At 48.0% G+C, this 21,134-nt stretch overlaps 1 protein-coding gene across 5 annotated transcripts in view; it reads left to right on the top strand.

Annotated features, from left to right (window-relative positions):
• Positions 1-21,134, top strand: part of KDM2B (lysine demethylase 2B) — a 125,933-nt gene that overhangs the window by 17,987 nt on the left and 86,812 nt on the right. For all 5 annotated transcript variants that reach the window (XM_077748054.1, XM_077748052.1, XM_077748051.1 and 2 more), the window contains exons 5-6: positions 12,662-12,840; positions 13,052-13,158. In XM_077748054.1, coding sequence (XP_077604180.1) covers positions 12,662-12,840; positions 13,052-13,158 — 286 coding nt within the window. The remainder of the gene's footprint in view (positions 1-12,661; positions 12,841-13,051; positions 13,159-21,134) is intronic.

Here is a 21,134-nt window from a genome sequence, read left to right on the forward strand (position 1 = left end):
AAGCCACCCAGGCGCCCCACACCTAATCTTTTAAAAACAATAATTCCTGGGGTGCCTGGGAGGCTCAGTTGGTTAAGTGTCTGACTTTGGCTCAGGGCATGATCTCACGGTTCAAGAGTTCAAACCCCGCGTCCGGCTCTGTGCTGACAGCTCAGAGCCTGGAGCCTGCTTTAGATTCTGTGTCTCTCTCTCTGCTCCTCCCTCACTCATGCTCTGTCTCTGTCTCTCAAAAATAAATAAACATTAAAAACATAAAAAAATAAAAACAATAATTCCTTAAAATGAGTACTATTAGGGGCACCTAGCTGGCTCAGTCAATAGAGCATGCACCTCTTGATCTTGGGGTTGTGAGTTCAAGCCCCACACTGGGCATAGAGCTTACTTTAAAAAATAAAATAATTAATTAAAAAAATATGTAAATATCCATATTTATTGTTCAAACTTCCAGTTTCATGTTAGCATACATATTACTTTTTTTTTTTTTGCCAGTTATATGAGTTAGAAGGTAAATAGCTCCTTACATTGTGATTGGTTGTGATGCCTTTTGAATCTATTATAGTCTCTAGGCCCTCCTACCATCTCACTCCAGTCTGACGAAGTTGGATTGTTTGACCTGTGGAGTTTTCATTGTCTGGATTTTGCCAATTGCATTCCCTTGGAGTAGTTTGTGTTCTTCTGTCTTGTGTAGTTTCCACAAATTCGCAGTTGGATGTAGACTCTTAAACAGGTTCAGAGTTTGTCTCTCTCTGCACAGAAATGTACTCATTCATTCATTCGTTCATTCATTCATTCATTTTTTTGGGCAAGACTACTTCATAGATGATGTTCTGTTCTTTGATGAGGACGCACATAATGTCAGGTCATCTCTTTCCCTCTCTCTCTCTCTGTCTGATGTTAGCAGACATTGATGTTTGATGTCTAGCTTTATTGTTGTGTTAGGGGCTGCAAAGTGGTGACGGTCTAGTTTGATTGTCCTTTGCCATTTGTTGGCTGGAATACACCTGGAGACACACTTCCCCTCCTCTGCTGTTTGTGTCGGACCTGGACCTTATCTCACACTCAAGCCAGTGTGCCACTTGTACCCACGTCATTTGCCTCCCTTGAAAGTGTGCTATCACTTCTGCACTTCTCCCTTCCATCTGGGGGCTGGAACCCAGCAGAGCTGAATTTTCTAGGTCCTGTTCGTGTTTCCCTGGGGGTTTATGTTCATGGAGCCCAGGCACCTAAAAGAACTGACTTCCCTCCTCCCTTTCTTCTGGCTTCAAGCCCTCCCGCAGACTGTGGCTTCCAGGACACCTGGGGAGCTGGATGGAGCTCCCCTGCACACCAGCGAAGCTATTCTTAGAACCAAGTATCTCGACCTTCCGCTCCAGATACAGTCACTCAGCCTCTCCCACCCTCGGGCCTCTTTCCTGCACACCCTTACTCCCCCATCAGCCCCAGCTGCTCCTCACCGCTCTGACCGCTCCAGGCCCTGACTTCTCTTTGCATCAGAGGGTGGGGTCAGCTGGGGGCCTGCACCTGGCTAAGAACAAGGGAAGTGAGGCTGCATTGAGAGCCCTGGGGATTGCGATGAGGGTGCTGGGAGCCTGGTTTGTGTTCAAAAAAGAAAGAACGGGCCTCTCCCACCCACATCCTTCTGTGTTCAGGGACAGTTGTCCCACTGGTAGGGCTCCTGGCTGCTCAGGATTTCCAGATGTTTTCCAGGTTGGGGGGCTTTATCTTCTCTAGCGTGGAGAGGGTTACACATACCTGCCTTGAGGCACCCTCGGGCCATTTCTCCAGTTTGACTGTCACTTATATGTGAAGTCATATGTCATATGCTGGGCAGAGCATGTAATTGGAAAACACCAACATTATGTATTCGTTCCACAAATGTTTTTACTGAGCCCCTGTTAAGGGCCGGGCTCTCTGTTCTAGATACGTAGCATAGAGTAGTGACTAAGACAGACCAGACTCCTGCCCTCATGATGCTTACAGAGTAGTTTGGGGAGAGAGACAAGAAACAAGCTGACAAAAGAGTCAGCATCCAGGATGAAGCGGTAGGATGTCATCGGTGGATGACATTTTCTCTTCGAAGCTTCTAGTCAACTACGTTTAGTTATAGGGTATGTCTGTCCTGTAACACCTAGTATTGTCGGGGTTGCCATGCGGGAAGCCGGAGGGGAATAGCCCTTCTCTGCCCTCAGGGATATTTCTGGAGCCCTGTGGGGTTACCCAGCCATCCTTTGTCCGCCCTGCTTTTCTTTTTTTTTTTTTATTTATTTCTAGGAGAGAGAGAGAGACAACGTGAGCAGGGGAGGGTCAGAGAGAGAGGGAGTCACAGACTGAAACAGGCTCCAGGCTCCGAGCTGGCAGTCAGCACAGAGCCTGACGCAGGGCTCGAACCCACGAACCGCGAGATCATGACCCAAGCAAAAGTCGGACGCTTAACCGACTAAGCCACCCAGGCACCCCTGTCCGCCCTGCTTTTCGTTGGCCGAGGCTGCTGTGGTACCACACCCTGTGCTTAAAACCTCAGAAGTGTATTCTCCCACAGTTCTGGAGACTGGAAGTCTGCAGTCAAGGTATTGGCAGGGCCTGGCTTCCTGGGAAGTCTCTAGGCGAGAATTCGTCAGAGGTTCCTCCAGCTTTTAGTAGTTGCTGGCCTCTTTGGCGTTCATGCGTTGACTTGTGGCTGCGTGATTCCAACGTCTGCCTCCATCTTTACGTGGCTGTGTTCCCTCGGTGTGTGTCGGTCCAAATTTCCCGTGTCGTACAAGGACATTGGTATTGGCGAAGGGCCCACCCTCATCCATTCTGACCTCATTTTAACTTGATCACAAGTGCAAAGACCTTGTTTCCACATAGGGTCCATTCACAGGTGTCCGGGGTTAGGACTTGAACATCTCTTTTTGGGGACACAGTTCAACCACAGGAACCTGTGGGGTAAGCCTGTTAGCGGGATAGAGAACACTAAGGTTAGGCCCCTAGAGGAGGGAGCCAGCGCTGGACTGTGCCTTCCACACCTCCAGTGTTTTTGTATGGGGCACCTCAGTTGACTCCACACTTTTTTAAAAAAAAATTATTTATTTATTTTGAGAGAGAGAGAGAGAACGAGTGGGCGAGGGTTAGGGAGAGAGGGAGAGAGAGAATCCCAAGCAGGCTCCAAGATGTCAGCGTAGAGCCCAATGTGGGGCTTGATCTCATAAACCATGAGATCATGACCTGAGCTGAGATCGTGTCAGACACTTAACCGACTGAGCCACCCAGGGGCCCCAGGCCGTTATTTTTTTAAAGTTTATGGAGAGAGAGAGAGGGAAAATCAAATCCCAAGCAGGTTCTGTACTGTCAGGGTGGAGCCCGGTACAGGGCTCAAACTCATGAACCTATGAGATCATAAGCTGAGTCAATATTAAGAGAGAGCCTCAACCAACTGAGGCACCCCTAAAAAATTATTTAAAAAATTTTCCCAGGACTAGTTAAAAAAATTTTTTTTAAAGTAATCTCTACACCCAAGTAGGAGGGCTCAAAAATCACAACCCTGAGATCAAGGGTCACACACTCTATTGACTGAGCCAGCCAGGTGCTCCTCCCAAGACTAGTTTTATTATATTTAAAAATACCTTGGGGGGGCGCCTGGGTGGCTTAGTCGGTTAAGCGTCCGACTTTCTCTTAGGTCATGATCTCGCGGTTTGTGGGTTCGAGCCCCGCGTCGGGCTCTGTGCTGACAGCCAGCTCAGAGCCTGGAGCCTGTTTCAGTCTGTGACTCCCTCTCTCTCTGACCCTCCTCTGCTCACGCTCTCTCTCTCTCTCTCTCTCCTAGAAATAAATAAAAACCAGTAAAAAAAAAATACCTTGGGACACCTGGGTGTCTCAGTCAGTTGAGCGTCCTACTTTGGCTCAGGTCATGATCTCGAGGTTCGTGAGTTCAATCCCCATGGTGGGCTCTGTGCTGACAGCTCAGCGCCTGGAGCCTGATTCAGATTCTGTGTCTCCCTCTCTGCCCCTCCCACTCCCTCTCCCCAAAAATGAATAAACATTAAAAAATAAATAAAATACCTTGACATAATGCAGGGAAATAACATTTTTAGGGGGTAATGGTACAGTTTTGGACATTATTGCACCCTTGTAAGTAAATGAAACTATTGAACTAGATTATTTGAAAGCTGCAAAAGTCATAGTTTATAGGTTAATATATGTGTGTCTTTTGTGGGGGAGTTCTGTATACATGTTGTAAGTGTTGCATAAAATATCTTAGAAAAGGCAAGTGTCATGGTATATGCAAGGCATATGCATATTTGAAAACACACTTGTGCTCACATTTTACTCACAGTTACACGTGGATATGTATGTCCTGTAAAGGTGTTATGTGTTTTATTTAAAAAATTTTTAAAAATTTTATTTCTGAGAGAGAGAGAGAGAGGCAGTGTGAGCAGGGGAGGGTCAAAGAGAGAGGGAGACACAGAATCTGAAGCAGGCTCCAGGCTCTGAGCTAGCTGTCAGCATAGAGCCCAACGCGGGGCTTGAACCCACAAACCGTGAGATCATGACCTGAGACGAAGTCGGACGCTTAACTGACTGAGCCACCCAGGTACCCCAAGGTGTTATGTGTTTTAAAAATGCTACTAATTTTGGGGCGCCTGGGTGACTCGGTCGGTTAAGCATCCAACTTTAGCTCAGGTCATGATCCCGTGGTTTGTGAGTTTGAGTCCCGCATTGGGCTCTGTGCTGATAGCTTGGAGTCTGGAGCCTGCTTCGGATTCTGTGTTTCCCTCTCACTGTCCCTCTGTCTCCCCTGCTCTGTCTGTCTCTAAAATATAAACATTAAAAAAAATTACCACTAATTTCAAGAGGTGAAGGGGAGTGGAAGGTACAGGCGTCTACTTATGGAATGAATGCAATGGGGATAACAGCTACAGCATCGGGAGTGGAGTCAGGGGTATCATACAAGTGTTGTATGGTCCCAGGTGGTAGCTACACTTATGCCGAGCATAACATGACCTAGACACTTGTCTAATTACTGTTGTACGTTTGAAACTAATGTAACATTGTGTGTCAAACTTGAGTGAAATATATACATAAATACATTGTGACATGCTTACCATGAATAACTGAATACAGGACATCTAATTTATTTTAGTTTTTCTAAATGTAAACATGTGGGTACATTATGATACATATACGTGTTAAAATATCTATTATTGCTTACATATGTGAAATATTTATACACACTTGCACATTACATGCGTTATGTGTATATCACATGTGTGTATATATAATATGTGCTAACAAAAATGGACAAATTTACCCAGTTTTAAGAGGATTTTTTAAGAACTAGATTTGGGCTGTATGTTTTTTGACATCTTTTTATTATAGTCTTTGAGTTGGGTTGTATATAAGTTGGCATCATACATAATACCAACTTGATAGATTAGTATTGATGTGATGACCTACTATTTTAGTGTTGTCAAAATTGTACGTTTATTGTGTATTAGTTTTAATTGTGCAAGTTTAAATTGTGGAATCAGGCTAATGAGTTAGAAGCATGAAAGGGAAGGGGTTGATATATATGATTTTGTTATTTAATTAATTAATTTTTGAGAGAGAGTGAGTGAGCAGTGGAAGGGGTGGTGAGGAGCAGAGGAAGAGGGAGGGAGAGAATCTTCGCTCAGCCCAGTGGCTCAGCACAAGGCTTGAGCTCTCAAACCATGAGATCATGACCTGAGCCAAAATCGAGAGTCAGATGCTTAACTGACTGAGCCACCCAGGCGTCCCGAAAATCTTGTCAGTTTAGATTGGCAGGGACAGCAAGCTGTGACTTGCATACAAATCTTTAGTTTTTTTTCTTCTCTCGTGTTTATTTATTTTTGAGAGTGCAAGCCAGAGAAGGGCAGAGAGGGGGGAGAGAGGATCTGAGGCAGGCTCTGCATTGACAACATAGAGCCCGATGTGGGGCTTGTCACAAACGAAGAGATCATGACTCGAGCTGAAATCAGACATTCAACTGACTGAGCCACCTAAGCGCCCCCAAATCTTTAGCTTGTATGCAGTGAGATGCCACAGCACATTTGGTACCCTTAAGAGCCTTTCATTTGCCTCCAGTATTGTCTGAATATTAAACAAAAATTTTTAATTAAGAAATTAAGAATTAAATTTAATTAATTAAATTTTTACTTAAAACATATTTTTCACAACTGTTTTTTGAGGTAGGTGGTCTTACCTCTGTTGCAGATGAGGACATTGGAGTACTTTTTTTTTTTAATGTTTTATTTATTTCTGAGACAGAGAGAGACAGCATGAACAGGGGAAGATCAGAGAGAGAGGGAGATACAGAATCTGAAACAGGCTCCAGGCTATGAGCTGTCAGCACAGAGCCCAATGCAGGGCTCGAACCCACCAACTGTTAGATCATGACCTGAGCCGAAGTCGGAGGCTTAACTGACTGAGCCACCCAGGCGCCCCATGGGGTACTTTGTCTAAAGATCTTATGCTCTGAGGAAAGACGGGAACCTGAAACATCTAAGTCCTTTGATCCATTTTTGCATGTGGAATGTATTATATATGGTGAAAAGTTAAAAAAAAAAAATTACAAAATGAATGCCTGCCACCCAGGTTAGGAAGGATTTTAATTCCATACGGGTTCCTGTGAGACCCCTCCTGCCCCAGAGGTGACCTCTGGTCTTGTTTTCCATACCAAAGTATCACAAACTGAGTGGGTTAAAACTACAGAAATTTATTCTCTCTGTTTTAGAAGCTAAAGTCCAAAATCGAGGTGTTCCCTGCATTGGTTCCTTCTAGAGTTTCTAAAGGAAATTCCTGCCTTGCCTCTTCCTGCTTTTGGTAACTCCAGGCTTATTGACACATTATTTCACTCTCTGCTTCCATCTTTCAGTTGACCTTGACCTTCTTCTAAAGACACTAGTGATTGGATTTAGGACCCACCTTCAGTCCAGGACAATCTCCTCTTGAGATCTTCACATTAATTACCTCTGTAAAGACCCTTTTTCCAAATAAGTTCCTATTCAAAAGTTCTGGGTAAATCTTTTGGAGGGCCAGCATTCCACTACTGTTCTGAATTGTGTATCATTTCCTGGCCTCTGTTTAGGGTTTCCCACCTCTGCCTGCATCCCTAAGGCCTGTTAAGTTGGGAAGAACTGAGCCCACGCATGCACCTAGTACCTCCCTAGGGGGAGGGAAGGGCATTTTGGACAGTTGGTGAAGCCTTTGTAGAGAGAGAAGCTGAAACAGTCCATGGCCCAATCTCTTGATCCATGATGAAGAGAGACTAACACACAAGAAACAATTAGGAAAAAGAAGAGAGAGAGAGAGAGACTGGAAGGCATGAAGTTGTTTTTCATGTCAGATTGGAGGAAGTATATGATATTTAAATTAATATACTACATTGCTTTGAAAAATAATTTATTATGGGTGCCTGGGTGGCTCTGTTGGTTAAGTGTCTGACTTTGGCTCACAGTTTGTGAGTTCGAGCCCTGCATCAGGCTCCATAATGATAGCGCATCCCTGCTTGGGATCCTCTCTTGCTCTGTACCCCTGCCCCACTCGCACTTTCTCTCTCTCTCTCAAAATAAGTAAAACATTAAAAGAAAAAGAAAAATAATTTATTGAAGTGAAATTCACATAACATAAAATTAACCATTTTAGGGGCACCTGGGNACCATTTTAAGGTACATAATTCAGTAGCATTTAGTACATTCACAGTGTTGTGCTACTGTTACTTTTCTGTTGGTTCCAAAACACTGTCATCCAAACACCCTGAAAGGAAACGCGTATCCATTAGTACTCATTCCTCATTCCTATCCCCCAGCCCCTGGCACCCACTAACCTACTTCTAGTTTCTGTGGACTTACCTCTTCTGTACGTGTTACATAAATGGCTTCATGCAACATGTGACCATTGGTGGTACGTCTGGGTGGCTCAGTCAGTTAAGCATCTAACTTCGGCTCAGGTCATGATCTCCTGGTTTGTGAGTTTGAGTCCTGCATCAGGTTCTGTGCTGACAGTTCAGAGCCTGGATCCTGCCTCTGATTCTGTGTCTCATTCTCTCTCTGCCCCTCCCCAACTTATGCTCTGTCTCTCAAAAATAAATAAATGTAAAAAAAAATAAAAAATGTGACCATTGGTGTCTGGCTTCTGTCACTGAGTATCATAAATATATATATATTTTTTAAGTTTATTTATTTATTTTGAGAGAGAGCCCATGCTTGAGTGAACAGGTGAGGTGCAGAGAGAGAGGGAGAGCAAGAGAGAGAATCCCAAGCAGGCTCCGAGCCATCAGCGAGGAGCCCGATGTGAGGCTCTGTCTCACAAACCATGAGATTGTGACCTGAGCTGAAATCGAGAGTTGGATGCTCAACCTCCTAGCCATGCAGGTGCCTTGATGGGAGACTTTTGAAAGAAATATTTTACTTAAAAAATTGTTTATATATTTATTTATTAGAGAGGTGGGGGGAGGAACAGAGAGAGAGGGAGGCATAGAATCGGAGGCAGTCTCCAGGCTCCAAGCTGTCAGCACAGAGCCCACTGTGGGGCTCGAACCCACACACCATGAGATCACAACCTGAGCTGAAGTCAGACTGAGCTGCCTAGGCACTCCAGAAGTTACTTTTAGAAAACTTTTAGAAAAACCAAATTTGTTGGTCATTAAGTGCCCGAGGTTTTTTGTTTAATAACATTTTTATTGACGTATAATTCACATGCCATATAATTCAGCTATTTAAAGTGTCCAATTCAGTGGCTTTTCATCTGTCCACAGAGCTGTGCAAACATCGCCACAGTGAATTTTAGGACATTTTTATCACCCGCCATAAAAACCTCACACCTGTTAGTCATCCTTGTTATGTTTTAGGATCTTAAGTTGTCAGTCCCCTGGACTGGCTGGCAGAGATTTAAGTGGCTCTTGACTTTCTACTGCTTAATTTTCTCCACCTGTAATTATAGATGAACTTGGCCAATTAGGTAACGTGCCTATCTTCAGGCACATTTTGGAAATGTTTCATGTGCATTATCTCCTGTAAGGCTCAGATCAACCCGTGGGAAAGCTACCATTTTTGTCCCCATGTGACAGATGGGGAAACTGATAAAGAAGCTAAGAGGCCCAAGGTCCAGCTGGGGTTTGAACCGTGAAGTCTTACCTTAATTTGTTCTGATAGAGGCAACTGAGCTCCAATCTTCAATGCTGACTTTCATGAGCCTCTAGGTCTGTGATGGCCATTACCGGCCCAGCAATCCTTCTACAGGGGGCTTCCCAGACACGACCTCGTGCACAGTTTGGAAGAAGAGGCTGGGGGCGGTGGGAGGCTGGCCAGACAAGGGGGAGGGTTTGTCTGCCTGTTCTTCTGTCACCTCCCCCACTCTAACAGTAGGCTCTGCCAGGTGGGCTTCCCAGAAAAGCTGAGCAGAGTCTACCTGTTCCAGGAGCTCTGGGTGAGGTAGGAGCCAGCACTGTCCAGAGCAGGCCAGAATTTCCAGCAAAGTTCAGGGATGCCCCCTGGTGGATCTGTACTCCTGAAGCAAAAATAGCTGTTCTCCGAGTCTGTCCTGCGATCCCCGTAGGATCTGTGGGGTCAGGAGCCAGTCACTGAAGGCGGAGATCATTTTTCAACCATAGCATGTGATCTGGATTCAGTATTGCATAGGACAGGGACAGGGGTCGCGGGACAGAAGGCTGGGTACCAGATTAGATTGAATTGGCTTCACATGCAGTTCTACTGCTCATTAACAGGGTATTTTGAGTCTAGTTACTTGTCTGATTCTCAGTTTCTCATCTATCAAATGGGTATAAGTGAAGTACTACCTCACAGAACCACGATTAACTTAAGGTAACCTGTGGAGAGAGCTTACCTGTGGTCAATAAATATTAACTATTCTATTTGGTAGAGTATGTTCTGGATGACTTGAGCAGATCCCATTGTCTGTAGACATTAGTTTCCTCATCTATTTATTTTTATTATTATTTTTAAATTTCTTAATGCTTATTTATTTTTGAAAGAGAGAGAGAGAGAGAGCGCGAGAGCGAGCAAGCGGTGGGGGGGAATGAGAGATAGAGAGAGAGAGAGAGAGACAGAATCTGAAGCAGGCTCCAGAATCTGAAGCAGGCTCCAGGCTCTGAGCTGTCAGCACAGAGCCCATTATGGGGCTCGAACCCATGGACCGTGAGATCATTACCTGAGCCTCAACTGACTGAGCCACCCAGGTTCCCCTAGTTTTCTCATTTGTAAGATAAGTACAGTCATCTGGGGTGGTTATGAAAAATTAAGATATTGAACCCAAAAGATAGTAACAACCGGGTTCTCATCTGTGCCTATGGAATTACTTTTATTATTCAGTTCCTGCTGTATGAAAGGCACTGTGTATAAATTCAGCAAATATTGAACTTGGGCCTCTTGTAATGCAGCCTCTGTGTACAGAGCTGGGTATATAGCACTGCACCAGAATGGAATAGTACTCATATCAGCATGTACGTTCCATGAGGGTTTTGTCCAATTCAAGGGTTGACAAACTTTGTAAAGATCTAGAGAGCCAGTATCTTGGGCTTTGCTGACCATTTAGTCTGTGTCAACTACTCAGCTTAGCCCTTGTACCATGGACACAGCCAGAGACATTGCGTGAATCAGAATGTGACTGTGTGCTAATAATACTTTATGTATGGACCCAGAAATTTGAGTTTTGTACTATTTTCACATCACAAAAGATTCTTCTTCCTGAGGGGCGCCGGGGTGGCTCAGTCAGTTAAGTGTTTGACTTCAGCTCAGGTCAGGATCTCGCGGGCTGTGAATTTGAGCCTCCCGTCGGGCTCTGTGTTGGCAGTACGGAGCCTGTTTGGGATTCTCTCTCTCCTCTCTCTCTCTGCCCCTCGGCTGCTTGTGCTCTCTCTTTCTCTCTCTCTCTCTCTCAGATAAATAAATTTTTAAAAAATTTTCATTTTCCCCCCTCCCTCATCAGTTAAAAAATGTAAAAACCATTTGCAGCTCATGGGCCAGATCTGCCCATGGGTTGTCATTTGCTTGCATTCTTTGCTCTTGGACTAGCTTTGAACAAGGTGATCTCCTGCTTCCTGTTCTTTTCTTTCTTTCTTTTTACCTCTGGTTTACACATTTCTGAGTTTCCATGGATCATGTATTTGTCACTGAGCTAATGGGGAATTGAGGTCTTTCCTTAACAGATGGCGGGCTCTTCATTCCAGCCCTGATGCTTATTTTGTGTGCTGACAGACAGGAGGGGCCAGCTTTTATCCTCAATCACCATGAATGTGGCAATCTGCTGTGTGTCTGTTTTCTCCCTGCTCACGGTGCTTACTTTGGTTGTTCCTTCTACATTGGCTGAAGGCCCGGAGCCATTATTATTCCCATCTTACAGACGGGGAAGTAGAGTCCCTGGAAGGGTTGTGATTTCCTCGAAGCTTTGTCTGTTGCTGGTGGTCCCAGGGCTAGCGCTGAACGCTCTATCTCCCAGTTCTGAAAATGTTCCCTTTCCTCTGGGAAGCAGCTGGGGAGGCAGCGTGGCTCAGTCCTGAGATGAAAGGCTGGGCTTTCCTGAGGGGCGCCGCTCATTCCTTTTAGTTCAGCGGTGGTTCCCATGAGAAGTCCTACGTCACATATTGAATGGGACAGCCAACATTCCTCATTTATTTGTTCCATAAATGCGTACGGGCTCCTGCTATGTGCCAGGTTCTGTTATAGATACTTGGGGTAAAGTAGTGAGCAAGACAGACAAGACCTCTGTCCTGGCGATGATTATGGAATAGTAGGGAAGAAAGCCAGCAAAGCCAACAGAACATATTCAGGAATTGTGATTAGTCCCTGGGAATAATGGGGAGACCTGTACATTTCCGTACTAGACCCTCTGCAGGTCGTTCTGTGAGCACCATCTGACCTCACAGTCAGCCTGTGAAAAGAGATGGAAGGGGCGCCTGGGGGCCTCAGTTAAGTGTCTGCCTTTGGCTCAAGTCATGATCTCACAGTTTACAAGTTCGAGCCCCACATCAGCCTCTGTGCTGTCAGCTATCCACAGAGCCTGGAGCCTGCTGCGGATTCTGTGTCTCCCTCTCTCTCTGCCCCTCCCCCCTCTCAAAACCAAAAACATTAAAAAAGATAAAAAAAAAAAAGAAAGAAAGAAGAGATGGCAGGATGAAGATACAGAGGTTCAGAGAAGTCAGGTAACTTTCCTCACCTCACAGACCAGGGAGGGAGACTACCAAACAGCTAAGTTTCTATAGAAATAAGTACTATCCTAGTGCTGTGAGTAAAGAGAAAGGCCTTGAATGCCATGCTAAGAGATTCTTCAGTAGGCACTGCGGAGCGGTGAAGGTTTTGAGCAGAGAAAGGAGTGTCCATAGTCAGGTCTCTGTTTTAGAAAGCTCACACTGTCAACACTGGAGGATGGACAGGAGGGGGTAGTCTGGAGACCCCTTAGGATGTTCTGGATGGAGGGGGTAGTCTGAAGACCACTGAGGAGGTTGTTTTGAAGAGTGGTAAGGCTGCACTGGACAGCGTGGGGGCCGTGGTGGTGCAGGGAAGCAGTGGAGAGAGATTCAGTGAGGAAACCAAGCAGATGAGGTGATGGAGCATACGGGGGGAGGCAGGGTTTGTTTATGGGGACCTGAAGCGGGATGTGGACCCCAAGCTGTCAGGAGCCGCCATCATGTGGACTCTGCCCCTAGGTGGCCGTCGGCTGGTGGATGTGATGGATGTGAACACGCAGAAGGGCGCGGAGATGAGCATGTCCCAGTTTGTGCGGTACTATGAGACGCCCGAAGCTCAGCGGGACAAGCTGTACAACGTCATCAGCCTTGAGTTCAGCCACACCAAACTGGAGCACCTGGTCAAGCGTCCGACCGTGGTAGGCCCCCCGGCCACGGCCCCCCTTCCTGACACCTCCTGCCTCCTCTCCTAGTCCGCCTCACCTGCTGCCCAGGCTCGAGGCCAGCCAGCATCAGCCCCAGGAAAGGGCAGGAGGGGCGTGGGGAGCACAGGGAAGGGTGGAGGTGGTGAGGGAGCCCAGCGGAAGGGCACCCCACGACAGGGAGTGCTGACACTGGTCTGGCTTTCAGGTAGACCTGGTGGACTGGGTGGACAACATGTGGCCCCAGCATCTGAAGGAGAAACAGACAGAAGCCACGAACGCCATTGCAGAGATGAAATACCCGAAAGTGAAGAAGTAAGACTGCCTGGCTAGTGGCGGGGGCTGGGCGTGGGGGGTGTCTCCGAGCCCAGCCGGGTGCTGCTGGGACATAAAGGACGGGGGTCCTTGGTGTGAGCAGATTGGCACCTTGCATTCCCCATCCAGATGGTCCTCTTTGGCCTCCTTGCCAGCCTCCCTCGGGGCCTGTGATCTGAGTGGGGAGGAGGAATAATGGGGACCGTGTCTCTGTACGTGTGTGCACTTGCCGTACCTTTATCTACTCCTGCCAGGTGACAGCAAGCCCTGGGAGTGGGCAGAGACCTGCTCACCATGGACACTTTGCTTTTGCCACGGGCTGGGGAGGGATCTGGTGTTCTTTTGCCGCTTGCTGTTGAGACGCAGGGCCTCTGATCCAGAACTTTTCCCAATCAAAGCCCAAGGGCTGCTTATTCATCAAACACTCCTTAGATGGTGTCTCGAAGCGGCAGGTCAGCTCTGGGCCAGGAACATGGCCATGTCTAATTGCAGGGACATCACTAGATATGGACCAGTAAGTCCTAAACCCGTTGTTTAACATGGACAGAGGCACCTACGATCCCCTCCACATTCTAGAATTTTCAGTAACGGACCCTGGGGACCCTTGCGGCTCTCGGGGCTCTCGCCATCTCAGCCCGTCTGTGTTTCCATCTCCAAATGGGAAGGAGTTGTTGGCCATCCTGGGCATGACTGCTGCTCTGGGCTTCTTAGAAGAGTTGGCTCTGGCAGCTCTGAATCCATTAGCATCTCTCTGCCCAGCCCTGCTGCCAGGAATGCCCCCAGCAGTGTGAAGGCTGTGAGCTTTTCATTCACTCCACCCTGAATGAAGGGGGGAGTGAACGCAGACTGGGTGCCAGGCTTTGTAAGGGAGGCCAGCATGCTGGCCCTGGCTTCGCAAGGCTTTGCTTTCAAGCTCTTTCTTTTCTCTAATTATTTCTCAGGCATTTTTCCTCCCCTTGAAGCTGAAGCTCCTTACACTCCTTAGATTTGGGCTGCAATCAAACACAAAGAATGGGCTCAAGGTGGGGAGGGAAAGAGGGTTTCAGTTCTATTCCTTTCCCATTTGATCGCAGCAAAATTTCTGGAGCCCTTGGGATGGGGAAGTAAGAAGAATGAGACTAAGAGCCCTTACCCTCTGGAGAATGTGTCGTATAATGCACGGGGTAAAGTGCCATCTCATCATAGGTAGAGTGAAACTGGGTCTGGGAAAGGAGAGGAGGAATCCTTTCTGGCTGGTGGCAATGGGAAGTCCTCTCAGAGGGCACACTGTACCTGGGCTTTAAAGGACAGAGGAGATGGGAGGGACTTGGAGGGGAGGCGGTGGAGGTAGGGAAGTGCCAGGGGCCTTGATGGAATCATGAGGGGAGAGCAGGAGGAAAGAGGGTGGGACTCAAAGCTTAGGGGTGGATCACAGCTCTGATCGATTGATTGGGTGATTGATCGGTTGATTCAGTCAGCATATGTATTAAACCTCTGATTGGTGCTGGGCACTGGAAATGCAGAGAGGAGAAAACCAGGTGAGCTCCTTGTCCTCACAGAGCTTATATTCTATCCGGAGACACATGTTCATCCAACAATCAGAGAAACAAATGGAAACTTGCAGCTGTGTCGAGGCCATAAGGCAGAGATCCACGGTGCTCCAGGACTGTGTACCTGGGTACTGGTGGTCAGGGAGGGCAAGGCCATCGTCCCCAGGGTGGGGTCTCAGGGGAGAGGAGTTACTTAGCTGAAGAGGTCTGAAAAGAGCTTTCCTGGCTGTGTGCAGAGAGCCTAGTGGGATGGCTAGGAAGGGCAGGGAGGCAGGGGTAGAGGGGCCTGAAGAAGGAAGGTTAGTGAGGTTGGAGCAAAGTGAGGGAGGGGGGTGGCGGGTGCAGGATGCTGGGTGGACCAGGCTGCTCAGGGCCTGCCGCGCCAGACCGAAGGGCCAGTGTTTCTCCTAGGAGAAGTCAGAAACCTCTCTGAGATCTCAAGCAGAGAGGGATGCGTGCAGATACACATTCTGCAAGTCCTCCTGCTGCCGTGTGGATCGAAGGAGGTGGGCTGCAGTGATAGGGGAAAGCAGCACATTGCTTCGATGAGGGCAAATGATGGGACAGGTGGGAGCAGGGACATATGGGACATGTATCTAGGAAGGGAAAATAGCATAGATTGCAGTTGCCTTCCTCCCTTTAGATGTTTGGCGTATTCTTCACCTTATTGAAAAATTCCTCTGAATAGTAAGTTCTATCAATACCTTGAGAATCCTATCAAATTAACAAAAAAAAAAGCCTCATGCACTATTTTCTAGAACTGTGTGTCTTTGACTCATTGTTTGGGCTGTGTGGCAGATACACTTACAAACCCCATCAGTGGCCTTGGGAACTTGTTACAGGATTTGAACCTTGTTAGGGAGGAAGTTGTCACTTGGGAATCGTCCGTTGGTTTGGCTGTAAAGAATGCTGATTTCAGTTAATCAGCAAGGTAAACATCCCACAATGATGAAGTCCTCTGGGACCACAGATGAAGTCCTCTGTGGGATTTAATTAAAATGACACTATTTCTAGAAGTCAGAGCTTCCAGGCTGACAGGCCACCTGAAATGAGGTTTGCGGGAGGGAAGAGAGAAGTGTACAGACCCATCATTGCCTTCTCCCTGGCTCCAGGGTTTGTTCAGTTTGATCATGGAGGGGGGTTTCAGAATTCTAATGGGCTCTGGCTGAGATACTTAAGGCTAGGGGTGCTGGAGGTTGTCAAGGGGGTAGCTGTAACTTTGTGGGAGACAAAAGATGTAAAGGATAAGTTAGTGTATCAGTTATCTATTGCCGGGTTTACTGAGTGCCCATAAATGCAGACCCTGGTCTAAGTAGTTGGTAGGGTACAGTGTATAAAGCAAAGCCCCATTAGTTTGAGCCCCACATTGGGTATAGAGATTACTTTAAAAAAAGTAGAGCAAGATGAAGGGAAAAGAGGATGACAGGGCATGCTGAAGGAACGTCATCGGCCCTGTGCACTTCGCTATTGCCTGCCCTCCATCTCTACCCTGCAGGGATGTTTTGGCCATCCAGAATTATTTGTCTTGGAAAATTCCTAATAATTGGATAAACAGTGAAACTATTTGGGAGCCCTCCTTGTGTTAGTTGTTTATTGCTGCATAACATTTTCCTAAAACTTTATAGTTTAATAAAAAAGACATCTTAGCAGCTTAAAACAGCATTACCGCACAGTTTCTGTGGGTCAGGAATCTGAGAGTGGCTCAGCTGGCTGCTTTTGGCTCATAGTTGCTCTTGAGCTTATCTTGACTGGGGCTGGAGCACCCACTTCCAAGATGGCGCACTAATATGGCTGTTGACAAGAGGCCTCAGTTCTTCACCATGTGGGCCTCTCCATAGGGCTGCTCGAGTGTACTTGTGACATGGCAGCTGGTACCCCCCCCCCAAAGGGTGGGGGAGGAGAGAGCAAAGAAGAAGCCACAGTGCCTATTAGGACCCAATTTTGAAAAATCACATGCTGTTTCCTTCTACCATATTCTGTTAATTAAAAGTGAGCTACTATGGCTAGCCCACACTCCAAGGGGAGGGGAATTTGGCTCTATCTCTGAAAAGGTGAAGTCTCAAAGACTGTGGGCATGTTTTATTTTATTATTTAAAAAATTTTTTTTAATGTTTTCTTTATTCCTGAGAGAGAGAAAGAGAGACAGAGAGAAAGAACAAGAGCGTGAGCAGTGGACGGCCAGAGAGGGAGACACAGAATCTGAAATAGTCTCAGGCTCCAAGCCAGCTGTCAGCACAGAGCCTGACGTGGGGCTCAAACCCATGAACCTGAGCAGAAGTCAGACGTCCAACCAACTGAGCCACCCAGGCGCCCCATTGTGGACATGTTTTAAAGCCTCCACAGTCTCCTAGGTCTCTGCATGGATATATCTTTCTCACTTAGGACCACTGGGTATTATAATGCATTCCAGAGGGAAATTAGCAAATCTTTTCTCTCCTCACATGCTATTTGCAGAAATGAGGTTTGCGGCTTAATGGAGATAGGCTATGAACTGACAAGCAATGAAAGGAAGGGGGACCCTGCATAAAGCATATAGTTGGGCTTTANGGAAGAACTGGGGAAAAACTTGGGCATGATGCTGAAACCCAGACACAGGATACAGCTGGGTGCTGGGATGAGCAAGGTTCAAGGGCTGCCCCTGGCAGTTTCTGGTGGCCTCAGGAAGTTTCTCAGCTTCTCTTAGGGACTCAGTTTCCCCTTCTACAAAGTGGGGATCCTGCCCTCCCTGCCCCACCTCCCAACCATGCTGTAGGGAAGATGGACCCTACAGTGGATGTTGTGATGTGGGTAGGGCAAGGTATTTGTCTTTTTTTTTTTTTTTTAAGGTATTTGTCTTTGAGGCCTCCTGTAGACACAAGTCTCCAACTGCCATCGGAATCCTTGGCTTTACGATTTATTGTCTCACATTTGCACCGGGCTTTTATCTCGACAGCGCTCATTTACTTTCAACTCTCCTCAACCATGTTTGCTGGTATTAGAAATGGGCATCCCTGTGTAATACATCACACGGGAAATTTGACCTAGAGAGGAGGCTGCTGACATCACACAGGCACAGACTGTGTGGGCCACACCCCCACACCCCAGGCTTTTTGATTCCTGGCTTTTCCTCTCTACATCCACACCTTTACAAGAGGAACAAAGAAAGCCAGCCTCTCTGTGCTGCCATGTGTAGATGCAGACACTGTGGTAGACACTTAGCACGCACATCTTAACAGTACTGGAAGCAGGTGTTACTCTCCTCATTTTACAGACAAGGAAACTGAAGTTCATAGTACTTCCGTGCTGGTAACAGGTGTAGCAGCAGAGTGTAAGACAGTAGGGGCTGGTGTGGATGTGGATAACTTCAAAAATTCTTTTTTTTTTTTTAAGTTTATTTATTTACTTATTGAGAGAGAGAGAAAATCCCAAGCAGGCTCTGCACTGTCAGCACACAGCCCAACATGGGGCTTGAACTCATGGGCCATGAGATTATGATCTGAGCTGAAATCAAGAGCTGGACGCTTAACCAACTGAGCCACCAGGCACCCCCCCCGCAAAATTCTTCTTAAAAAACATAACAAAAAACATAAAACAGTGCTGTCCAAACCAAGCACATCTAGGATCTGATATGACCCATGAGGGCCATCAGTTAGACGCCCCTGACTAGTTCAACAAATGGGAATGCTGAATTCCAGGAGGGGGAAAGATATAGTCCAATGTCACACAGTTGATTAGAATAATTATAGGGCTGTATTGCTGGGTGCTATACTTAACACAGATGAATCTGATGTGATCCCTGCTGGGACTTGAGCTGAGGCATTTGTGACTAAAAAAGTAATAATTTTCCCGTGGGGACAGCCTGGTCCAGCTGTCAGGGCCTTCTCTCCACTCATTTAACTCCATCTATATTTTGTGTGTCAAAGACCTTGCTCAAGAACACCCACTCAATGATTGGTGCTCAAATCCAAGGTGAGAGATAATTCTTGTGATTACAATATTCTCTTTCAAATAGGCGGAATATGCATATGGTTAGAAAATCAGCCAGTTCCAAAAAAGTTCACAGTTTAATCTCATAGCAGGCCAGGGCGCCTGGGTGGCTCAGTTGGTTAAGCGTCAGACTTTGGCTCAGGTATGATCTCACGGTTCGTGGGTTTGAGCCCCGGGTCGGGCTCTGTGCTGACAGCTGTCTTAGAGCCTGGAGCCTGCTTCACATTCTGTGTCTCCTCTCTCTGACCCTCCCTTGCTCATGCTGTCTCTCTCTCTCTCTCTCTCAGAAATAAATAAAACAGCAAAAAAAAATCTCATAGCAGGCCATTGGAGAGGTACTAATGGGTGGGCCATCCTATAATTGACATGGAGAGCAACACCCTGGCCCAGGGCATTCCTTGAGATGGCTTCAATGTTCACTTCCCTAAAATGGGGATTATAGGGTTGTCTTTATTTATTAATTTATGTATTTATTTATGTATGTATTTATTATTTTTTGAAGATTTAATTTTTTTGAGTAATCTCTACACCCAACATGGGGCTTGAACTTACAACCCTAAGGTCAAGAGTCACGTGCTCCACTGACTGAGCCAGCCAGGGGTCCTAGGGTTATTTTAAAGGTGAAATGAGATCATGCATATAAGTAACTATTATTATTAGCACTTGATAATTAAAGCCTATTAATTAATATTGGTGGATAGCCCCAGTAGGTGGAATTTGGCCGAAGAATGAAGAAGTTTAATTTCTGCCCCTACAGAGGTCTCCTGTCCCCTTGGGGTTTAGGGGAAGGGTGTGGGGACAGAATGGGAGGAGGGCTGTGGCCCTGGTGAGCATGCCCTGGAGGGTGGGACTTCTGATTTGAGCTGGACCATCTCCTGCAGCCGGAAGTCAGGGGCTGAGTGTGACTCTAACCTGCGGACACCGCTTCTTTGAGAGTCTTGGGATTTGCCAGGTTAGACCTGGGAGAAGGGCTGAGAAACTCTGAGCCAGGCTGCTTGGGTAAGCATCCTCACTGCCTGCGATAGTGACCTGGGTGAGTCATGACCTCCCAGCCTTTGCTTTCTTATCTGTAAAATGGGGACAATCCTGGGAATGACCTCAGAGGGTTGTGAAAATTGGACGTAATCGAAGAATCACAGCGCCAGGTACTGTGTTAACATGTATATATCGCAGTGAATTCCCACAATAATTCTATGATGCATGGTTGCACAGCTACTAAGGGGGCAGTTAAGGGACATCTTAGACTGGAGAGTTGAACTTCAGGTCACCTCCCTGCCATTAGGATGAGAAAACCTGCTCAGGGAGGGAAAGTAAGTTGCCCAAGGTCACAGAGATCATCTGTTTTGGGGCTAGAGCAGCATCCCTGGTCTCTGGAGCTGCCAGACCTGGGATCTGACACTCCCTCCGGCCCCTAGCCGTGCCCCGATGGACAGACACATTTAAAGAAGGTGGCTTTGCTGGGTGGTCACCTCCAGTAGCAGGACGGCGTCCACACTCCCTGAAAACGGGGGCGCAGGGGGNCACTCAGCCGGGGCGAGGGGGCGGCCGTGGGCGGCGGCGGCCTCCCCTGGCGCTGGCCGGCTGGCTTCCCTGTCGCCGCCGCGGCCTCCCTCCTCCTTCCTGGCGGCCGCTGCGCCGCGCGGGTGTTCAGTTTCAGCGCGGGGATGAGCGCAGGCTGCGCCCGGCTCCCCGAGGAAGGAAGGAAGAGAGCGAGGGCTGCACAGTCCTCGGCCGGGCCCTGGCAGCGCCGTGGAGGGGGCTCGGCTCCGGTCNTTCCCCAGGTTCCCCCCCCCCGCCCCCCATCAAGACCTTTGCCCGAAGGGATGCCGCCTGAGGTGCCGGGGGAGTTTCGCTAAGTTGGAGGGAAAAGGGCGGGGTGGGGTCGCCCGGCTTCCCCGGATTCCAGGCAGTGCCCCAAAGTTGATGCTGCAGGTGCAGCGCCCCTCCTATCACGCTCCTCCCCAGCTAGCCCGGGCCTTGGGAAGCGGGAACCCCCCAAAGGCTTAGCGCGGGGGCGCCTGAGCCTCATCCCCCAACTTGGAGGGTGCTCTCCGGCACAGAAGCCACCGGGGCGGTGGGGGGTGGGGGTCGAGGGGCGCGGCTTTCCGGGCAAGGGGCAGCCGAGGCGGAAGCCAGGCTGGCTGGCCGGCGGGGAGAGCTTAGCGGCCGTGGCACAGAGCCGGGGTGCCCATGTGACTGCGGTGTGCTTTGGAAGAGGAAGCTGTAGAGGTCAGTGCAAAGGCGTCACGCCAGAGCGAGCGGGAGCAGGAGTGAGGGGGGAGACCCGGAATGAGCGCGGGGCAGGCGGGAGGGCGGGGGTGGCGGCTGTAGGGGCCCCGGACAAAGCCTCCCTGTCACAGCCACCCTGGCTGCTCCAACGCATGCAATTGCCCGGCGGGAGGGACGGCCCGGCCTAGCGGCCAGGAAATGAGGGACATGGGAGGAGGGGCCTCTCTAGGAGAGGCGGGTCTGGAAGTGGGG

The sequence above is a fragment of the Crocuta crocuta genome, unplaced genomic scaffold (assembly GCF_008692635.1).
Source record: "Crocuta crocuta isolate KB4526 unplaced genomic scaffold, BGI_CrCroc_1.0 scaffold29, whole genome shotgun sequence".
Lineage (NCBI taxonomy): Eukaryota > Metazoa > Chordata > Mammalia > Carnivora > Hyaenidae > Crocuta > Crocuta crocuta.